At 37.6% G+C, this 9,911-nt stretch overlaps 1 protein-coding gene across 1 annotated transcript; it reads left to right on the forward strand.

Moving 5' to 3' along the window:
* Positions 1-2,211: 2,211 nt before the first annotated feature.
* Positions 2,212-7,806, forward strand: Trs23 (trafficking protein particle complex subunit 4-like protein Trs23; the record flags this gene model as incomplete). Its single annotated transcript, XM_070103612.1, is given in 2 exon segments — positions 2,212-2,369; positions 7,612-7,806. Coding segments are annotated over 2 exon segments (338 nt in total), but the record flags the coding sequence as incomplete, so codon positions are not given.
* Positions 7,807-9,911: the final 2,105 nt, after the last annotated feature.

The raw sequence follows: 9,911 nt of genomic DNA on the forward strand, positions 1-9,911 counted from the left end.
ATTAAAAGAAGAAGGGAAGTAACCCCGGAAAAGGACTTGCTACCTCAAGTCCTAATGGAAGGGGATTCCCCTTCTAAACAATAACACCTCTCCCCTCCTCCCATCCCATCAATCATCACTAGATCTTCATTAAAGGTAAGTGTCAATTATTTTATTGTTATTGTTCTATTGCATTAAACTTAATATTCCATGTAGTAAAATTTTTTTTTTTCATACTTTTGGGTGTCTTGCACGGATTAATTTGATTTCCATTATTTCTTATGAGGAAAATTGATTCGGTTTTCGATATTATCGGTATTCGATGAGCTCTCAGGAACGGATTAATATCGAATACCAGGGGCCCACTGTAATATGGCTCTGGGCCGCATTAAATATTGTATAGCTATGTAGGTAGGTGTAGCCCAGGCGGGCTACATCTACGGCTACCTGCACCTGACTTTATACAAATACAGCCTCTCCTCACTTAGCTATGTACTCGTTTACCAACACCTCGGACTTACGGCGGGCTTTCTGACCGGTATTCATACCTAAATTTAAGTGTATATTAGAGCTGATTTTCTCTACATACTGTATTCTGTTTATTTCATTATACAGTACACTACTATATAAACATTTAAAAATATACCAGAAATGTTATATATAAATGGTGCAAAGGTGGCATTAAAACAGTACCAAAGATGGTTGGCACAAACTCTCTACCATAATAGTATGCTCTTCACTTAGCGACAAATTTGTTTAACGATATGGTCTTAGGAACGGAACTCGTTAAATGAGGAGAGGCTGTAAATACTACTCACTTCTCATTCTACATTAAGACTACACATATTTTAAGGTAAATAATGAGTGTGCTGTATGTGTATTTTATCTCTCTGGGCTGCTTTAAATATTGTATATTAAGTTTGGGATAGGAAGCCAGGGCTACCTACATCTGACTTCCTACAAATAAGTACTGTACTACCGGTGCACCTCTAGCCCTACATTAAGACTACAAATATTTTAAGGTAAGTAATGAATGTACTGTGTATATATTTTACTTTTTATTGTGTTTTTTAATGCCTAGTTCTATTACTAGCTTAATATAAGTTAGTGTAAACTTGTTGTCTGGCATTTATATGCATTTATTAGTGGAAAAATGGCATTCTGCTTTCTGGCAGTAGCCTGGAACCTAACCTGTCATATAAGCGGGACCCTACTGTATATCGCCAAGGCAAGACGACTGTTTTTGCCAGCAGTGTGCTCACATCACAGCTCGGATTACCCTCTGACTGCAGATGAGCCTGGCCTCCGGGAGTAGAAAGATTCTTGAACTCTTCAAAGGTATATTATCAAAGGTATAGAGTGTAGGCATTACCCTTCCAACCTCCAGGATTTTAAGTTCTGTTAACTGGTTTCCCTATATCCTTTCATAAAATGTTACCTTGCTCACATTCCAAGAGTACCACCATTAAAAACCATTTGTCTTCACTCCAAACTAACACACTCACACAAGCCTGCTGACACCTCTGAAATTTTAAGCCTTCTTTACCCCCTCCCTCCAGTTGTTTCTGTTTTTCTTTTTGAGTCTCCCTGGTTTGGTGGGATATGGCCAATTTGTTTTTTAGAAAAAAAAAAAAAGGATCAGACTGCCTCAGCAAACTCTGCTCAGCCCTTTGATTATACCCTTGGTAACTGCATCCCCCACACCACCTTTTAATATCTGCTTTCCAAACCCTGCATTATATCCACACCACACATTGATTTCATACATGATTCATCCACTACCTTTAGCCTCTTTGCTGCAGTGATCCAAGCCCATGTGCTATATGAGTACGATTGATTCTATTATCTAATTGTGAACATGGTTTGTTCCCAAAAGAGATATATAATTTTTTTTCAGCAATGAGGGTGAGTGTGTTGTCAGTCATCTTTGTGTGGACATTTTTGAAGTACGTTATTCCCTCTTGTGTGTATTAACACAGGATCTGGTCCTAATACTAAAAAGGTTGTGCCATTAACAAAGAATGTGTGTTTCAGATGCTAGGTAATATTAGGTAGGTCATTAATATAGATCAGAAAAGAAAAGGATCCAGAATGATACCTTGGGGACACCAAAGTTTATGGGTAAGATGCTGAACAAGGTGTTATTTATGGCTACTGAACTTGTAAATATTTTTTCAAGCACTAATTATAATACAGTATATGCATACTGTATTATGAATGTTTTGGTTTCAGTGGGTCATACACTTGTGGCTGTTAATGGGATCAAAGTTACTGGGCAGCAGCTTGACGATGGCCGAGATGCTCTTGAAGTTCTGGCTGATGAAACTAATTACCCCATTAACCTTAAGTTTGCAAGACCCAAGCTCACAACTAATGAGAAAATCTTTCAGGTAATAATGCTCTATATTTGCAATTTATTCTCTAAAAATATCTTTTAATTTTAAATGCAGTATTTTCTGTTGTTGTTGCAGTTTGCATGTGCACAATGTTCCCTGTCTTCCATTGTTATTTCATCACTACTTTCTCAGTAGTTCTTACACAACATTATATGTAGAAGTTTCCTGGTGATTTACCTATGACCTGTTTTGATGGTTCTATTTTCTTGGCCAGGCTAGGGACCAAGCCTCCCTGTTAAGTGCTTGGTCAACAAGGTTGTTGCTATTGGTGGCCTTCTGAACCACATATCGATCACAGCCTAGTTGCTTTAGTGCAGTGTGGAGATAGTGATGATTATGTGTAATGATTGCAGCTAAACATATCCATATTACTGTTGATGAGTAATTCAAAAGGCTTTTTTTTTTTAATGTGATAATTTCTTTTGTTTTACATGATGGTAGGATTGCTGGTGTCTTTTTTTCTATCTCACAAACATGCAAGGTTTCAGGTACGTCTTGCTACTTTTACTTACACTTAGGCCACACTACACATGCATGTACAAGTATACGTATACACCTACCATCAGACTTACGACCTGCTCGACATACCACCACTCGACTTATGACCGTGTTTTGTATGCCAAATTTCTGGGAAATAAGCAACTGTTTGTGATGTACACAGTGTTTATCCTAAACCTTACAGTATAAAACACAGTACTAACAGCATAAAAAGTAATGTAAAAAATGAAATACCAGAATAAAACAATAAAATAAAGTCATTAAAAACGTGATGTTGATATTCAGTAGTAAGGTTCAACTTGCGTCCATTTTGACTTGCGACCAGTTGGTCAGAACCAAGCTCAGCCGTAAGTCGGATGGTAGGTGTATACGTATACACATCCCTCTTGCTTTTCTTGCTAGTTCTTGTTCTTGTTTATTTCCTCTTATATCCATGGGGAAGTGAAACAGAATTCTTCCTCCATAAGCCATGCGTATCGTAAGAGGTGACTAACATGCCAGTAGCGAGGGGCTAGTGGCCCCCTCTCCTGTATACATTACTAAATTTAAAAAGAAAAACTTTCGTTTTTCTTTTTAGTTCACCCTGCCTCGGTGGGATATGGCCGGTTTGTTGAAAGAAGAATTTCTTTTGAACATGTGGGATACCAGGTATTTCTTGCTACTTCTGTTTGCACTGCCTGGTTGATCAGGCCCTGATCCACCATGAGGCCTGGTCACAGACCGGGCCGTGGGGGCATTGAACCCCGGAACTCTCTCCAGGTAAACTCCAGGTAAACACTTAGGTGACACTATACATGCAAGTACATGCATATATATTTAAACACTAATCTGGGTTTTCTTCTATATTCTTAATATTCAAAAATCTCTATGATATTCCTCATGACTCAAGAAATCGTAATGACACGATTGCAAATAAACCATACCCCCGGCCGGGATTGAACCCGCGGTCATAGAGTCTCAAAACTCCAGCCCGTCGCGTTAGCTAGCTGGTCTAGTGGCTAACGCGACGGGCTGGAGTTTTGAGACTCTATGACCGCGGGTTCAATCCCGGCCGGGGGTATGGTTTATATTCCTCATGTCTGGCTAAATTTTTTCAAAAATTCAGTGTTCATAAAAGGGCCAAACTCTCCAGAACCACTGACTCGACCAGCCTATTCAAAACTACCATTAATAAACACCTTATCTCCCTAACTCACCCCATCATCAGTTAACTGTGTGAAAACCACACATGCTATTCTCAGTATCATGAACACCTCCAAAACAAAATAAACTTGCTCTCATTATCTGTAATTCTCCCAATTTTATACTTTCACCCAATTGACTGTAAATATAAAATACCTAATCTTAAGTTAGTCCTAAGTTTGCCTGAAATACTCTGACAATATAGGAGCTGTCGATTATAGAAACAGTGTATCGTGCCAAGATAAAACCATTCCCATTACTAAATTATATTAATTATAATAATGTTATATGTTTTGTTCTACCTCACTGTTATCAATCTTATTAATGTTAAACTTTTTAGTTACCTAACTTTTATGCTAATATGCAATAATAAACACGTATTAAAATCATCTGCTCCATAACCAGTTGTCAGTATAGAATAGTCTGTAAAAATTAGGATTAGTCTGCCTGAAATGCCTAGACATGCTAGTGCCTTTCTTTGTAATTAATATCTTATAATACGTAAACCACACATTGTAAGCTTTGCAAGGAAATCAATTTTCAATAGTTCTTGCTCTTCTTTATTTCCTCTTACTTCCGTGTTCCCGGGAATTGGACAGAATTCTTCCTCTGTAAGCCATGCATGTTGTAAGAGGCGACTAAAATGCTGGGAGCAAGGGCTAGTAACCCCTTCTCCTGTATAAATTACTAAATTTAAAACAAAAAATTTCTGTTTTTTCTTATTAGGTCACCCTGCCTTGGTGGGATACGGCCGGTTCATTGAAAAAACAAATTCTGTTGAGATAAACATGTATTAAATAAGCTACATATAACTACACTCACAATTTTTAAAAGAGTTCAAGTTCATTTTGTGGATTTTTTTTTTTTTTTTTGAGTTTATCTACCAGCAAAAGCTTGTCTTCCAGTTGCCAAGGTTGTCAGTTCATAGTAATGAACTGTCTTAATGGTGTTCAGCTACATATAGAGTACTTTTTCTGGCTTCTGCTTGACATAGTAAATACAGCTTTCCGAAGAAATATTAGAAAGAGGGTTGTATTATTTGTGATTGATGTTAAAATGTGCAATGGCTATAAATATGAAGTTCAGTATTGTACAGTTCAGATAATGCAAGGGTTATATTCCTGAGAATCAGCATGTAATATAAAATCACATTATACTCTAGTTAATTTCCAGACAACTCCCCAGTTAACATCCCTCCCCTTCCAAAATTTATTGCTATGTTACTAGATTAAAATTACTACAAGACAACTTGGATTATATTCTGGTGTTGGGTACTTTTTATGTTTGAAGAGTGAAGATTGTTAGTGTAGATGGTCTGGGTTGAGTAGAAGGCTGGGCTGTGGTTCATGTTGATGTGGTTTGAGTTGTCAGTGGTTGATGTTTGCATTAGTGTTCCAGTATTCTGTAATGCATCTGTCTGCTTTACCTTACAGTACATTATCGATCTGATGGTAAGGCATCATTGCTTGCCCCAGATTCTTATTCGGAATGATGATTCTAGATATACCAGGATAATTTTCAATTAGAAAATCTACAATTTCACCAATAACGTGGAATTTCTCGTGTAACTGCAGCAGTGTTAACTGTTTATTCTCATCCTCTTCTTTTATCTGCCTTTCTCTCTTCCCTGGAAATTGAGCTCCAGCAATTGTTCTGCACCAGTTCTATGTCATCCTCTTCTAACAGTTCATTTATGTCATTGTCATGCATATCTTCAAAGACCTTGTCTCTCACAGTCCTTGCCAGAGTCACAATGTAATAATTTTGGTAGAATTACCAATAATATGTTAGGTAAAAGGACACAAGTGCAACTAATGTGACATTTTATTGTGGCAACGTTTTGCTCTCCAGGCAACGTTTTTGCTCTCCAGGAGAGCGAAATGTTGCCACAATAAAATGTTGCATTAGTTGCACTTGTGTCATTTTACCTAATGACAGTCACAGTATCTTGAACTTAACTTGCTACCAAGGAAAAACTAGAGGCATTATTTCCCACAAAAGGCACTTCATCCTATGCCAGCATTAGGTGTGTAAGTGCATTTGCAATGCTAAATTTATGCCAGAACTCTGGCACATCGTTGCTATGACAAATTTTTGCATTACCTTGTGTATAGTGGCAGTTTCCATATATATATCCTGATATCTCCTTGATATATTGGTAGTTTCTCTGTATATCCAGATATATTATTATTAACCAAGATGCAGTGCCGTCATAACAATAAATGCTAGGCTAGGACTTACATTCTAGATAGGATGGTCCACCTCACCCGGAAACTGGTAATAATAAAACTGTACCTTAGGGAAATGAATACATTCTCCAGACAAATATTGTCTTTCCTAGGAGGAAAAGAGAAGATTTAACTGGTGCATGTAACACTTGCATGATGTCCAATTTTTCCCACATTATACCAATTATTTTGGTTGCTATTTGAAAAGTGTTGCAAGAAAATTGCACAATATGGAGTCATAATCATTCAAAGGGGTCACATGGAAAAGATAGCTAGACACCCTCGTTTTGTTTATATTATACTCAGTAACTCTTGCATAATGTGGTTGCTTTTTAACTAAGATAAACTAAATACAGCTTCTCCTCACTTAGCGACGAACTCATTTACCGACAACTCGGACTTACGACAGGTTCCCTGACCACTGCCACCCTTCATCGCTGCCTTGCTCCATCACTGCTTCACTCCATCACTGCCTCCCTTCATCACTGCTTCACCCCATCACTGTCTTGCTCTATCACTGCCTCACTCCATCACTGCCTCACTCCATCACTGCCTCACTCCATCACTGCCTCACTCCATCACTGCCTCCCTTCATCACTGCCTCACTCGATCACTGCCTCACTCGATCACTGCCTCACTCCATAACTGCCTCCCTTCATCACTGCTTTGCCTCATCACTGCCTTGCTCCATCACTGCCTCACTCCATCATTGCCTCCCTTCATCACTGCCTTGCTCCATCACTGCCTCACAGTGATGCATACCTAACTAGATTTCCTCTATTCTGTTTATTACATTATACAGTACACTACTATATAAACATTTAAAAATTTACTAAAAATGTTATAAATGGCACTAAGGTGACATTAAAACAATATCAAAGATGGCTGACATAAACCCACTACCATTATAGTATGTTCCTTGCTTAGCGACGAATTTGTTTACTGACGTGGTCTTAGGAACGGAACTCCATCGATAAGTGAGGAGAGGCTGTATTAAAGTCTAATGGGTGCCCTGTCCTAATAGTAGCATGGTAAAAACACAAACACCTCTGATAACTGGCTTCAAAACAGGACTCTTTAAAAAAAAATAAAAAAATGAAACACATAATAATTGATGGTACTCTCCCATAAATGAAGCCGGTTGTTAGACTGACTCGTAGTTGCTTTATTCTTTTTTTTTTTTAAGTATAAATTGTTATACATTTGTTTATCATTCATTCAAATACTGTATAATAATATAACTGTGTATCTTTTAAAATGACGATTTTAAGCACCAAGAATTACCATTGCAAGACTGGTTACTCTGTTGATTGTTCCTGTTTTTCCAGGCTTCAATGTTTTATCCTCTCTATGCTCTGGCATGTCAGCTGAGTCCAGAACAGCGAAGCTCAGGTATTGAGATCTTGGAAGCTGACAATTTCAGAATGAACTGTTTCCAGACACTTACTGGTATGTTTCTTTTGGCTTTCTGTCTAAAATTTTCATTCAGACACTACAGTATTTGCTAATTTTCTTGCATGCACTATAAAATTTGTTTTTTCTTTCAGTGGAATTATCAAAATGCAATGAAAGTTTAAGTTTTATTAAGTTTAATGAAGTGGAGCTTCAGATGTTAAGATTGTTGACCCTGGTATTCCATAGACACAAAACCCTTTGAAGGGGATGCCTTGATGCTAGTGAAAGGCTCTTGATCCAGGGAATTGGAACTACCCTCTTTTTCTTTATTTTGAACTATTACTTCTCATTATCTGGGCTCTATATTACCCTTACAGTTATTAACATTTCCCTATGAATATAATACATATGAATATAATACATATGAATATAATATATACAATATTTTACTACATGTAAACTACTTACAGTGGACCCTCCCTTTTCGTCGATCTCTGTTATCACTGATTTTTGTTTTTGTCGACTTTTTTGTCAATACACACGTATTTTGGTTCTGTTTTCGTTGATTTCCCCGGTTTTTGTTGACATGGAACCTGTCCAATACCCAGCGTGCAGACAAAGCCGCCACCCACACGAATTCACAGGCAGTGTTGCGTTGTTTTTCGGCAAGTTAACATATCTTGCCAGGTCATCCAAAACATTTCGTATTAATCCATTGTTTCTGGCACTTGTTTATTGTGTGTGGCTGCTAAATAAGCCACCATGGGCCCACAGAAAGCTTCTAGTGCCAGCCCTTTGGTAAAGAATGTAAGAAACACGATAGAATTCAAAAAAAAGTTTGTAGAAAAATACAAAAGTGGTGGTGGTGGTAGAGGGTGGTAATGATTGTGGTAGAGGTTGGTAGTGATGGTGGTAGAGGATAGTAGTGATGGTGGTAGAGGGTGGTAGTGGTTCTGATGGTAGTAGAGGGTGGTAGTGGTTGTGATGATGGTAGAGGGTGCCTTTTTCAATGATTCAGCGATTCTACTAACTCCTCCAATGTTGTTGGAGTTATATAGGGCTACTGAAAACTCTGCCTCCTCTGTTGCCTCTGCTGCTACCTTCACCACCACTATGTACGGCTTATGCTCTGTGGCCCTTATACACCCAACAACAACAACAGAACACCTCTTGTGACATACATAATGACTTATTTTATTCATTCATATTTCTATGTTATTAATATTGTTTATTATGTCATATTAGTTGAATTGTGATAAATAAGCCGTAGAGTTGATATTAGTGTCATATTCTCCAACAATGTTCATTTATACATTTTATTAGTGCTTTATATTTATTTGTCATTCTTTTTTTTGCATGTAAATCTATATTTAAGCTAGGGAAGTGACCCCTGATAAGGACTTGGTACCTAGAGTCCTTATGGAGGGGGATTTCCCTTCTAAACAATAACCTCTCTTCCCTCTCCCCTCCTCCCTGTCTTCCATCCATCAACAACAGCCTTCAATAAAGGTAAGTGTCATGTTGAATGTTCATTCTTTTGTGCATGTAAATCCATCTTTAAGGTAAAAAATTTTTTTTTGTTAATACTTCTGGGTGTCTGGAACAGATTAATTGAATTTACATTATTTCTTATGGGGAAAATGATTTCCGTTTTTGCCGATTGCTCTGGAACGGATTAAACACGAAAACTGAGAGTCCACTATATTGTATACTGTGCAAAGAAATAAATTTTTGAATTTTGAATTTGAATAAAAGAATTCTCATTCCAAATCAAAAAACATTTTCAAACTCAACATAACAATTTTAGTAGAAGATAGAAAAAGATAAGAGGAAAAGTTGGACTGAGACATCATCATAAGTTTCCCTCTCTCCTAAATGTGGGTTATTTGTGCTTTGTTCCAGTCATCGTATTGTGCCTTTTTGTTCTTTAGGGGACTTTTGTGAGGCTGTGTAAGTTATGTTTGTACATGGCTTGAGTAAATAACCATGCAGATGTTCTTTTTATGGTAGTAACACTTGGGGCGGGTAACATACTGGGGTGAGTAACTCAAGTTTCCCTTCATAGAGCAATAAAATACCTTCAGAGATGAGATAGAGTATTGCTGCAGGGCGATGACATGCACCAGATCAAAGATCCTGTTGTTTTGTTCAAAGATTATATCCTAAGAAAAATTATTGTTCATCTTGCCTGACCAGTGCCTTTGCTGTGACTGGCATCCTTTTGGTGTCCTGT

The sequence above is a fragment of the Cherax quadricarinatus genome, chromosome 86, assembly GCF_038502225.1.
Source record: "Cherax quadricarinatus isolate ZL_2023a chromosome 86, ASM3850222v1, whole genome shotgun sequence".
Taxonomy (NCBI): Eukaryota; Metazoa; Arthropoda; class Malacostraca; order Decapoda; family Parastacidae; genus Cherax; species Cherax quadricarinatus.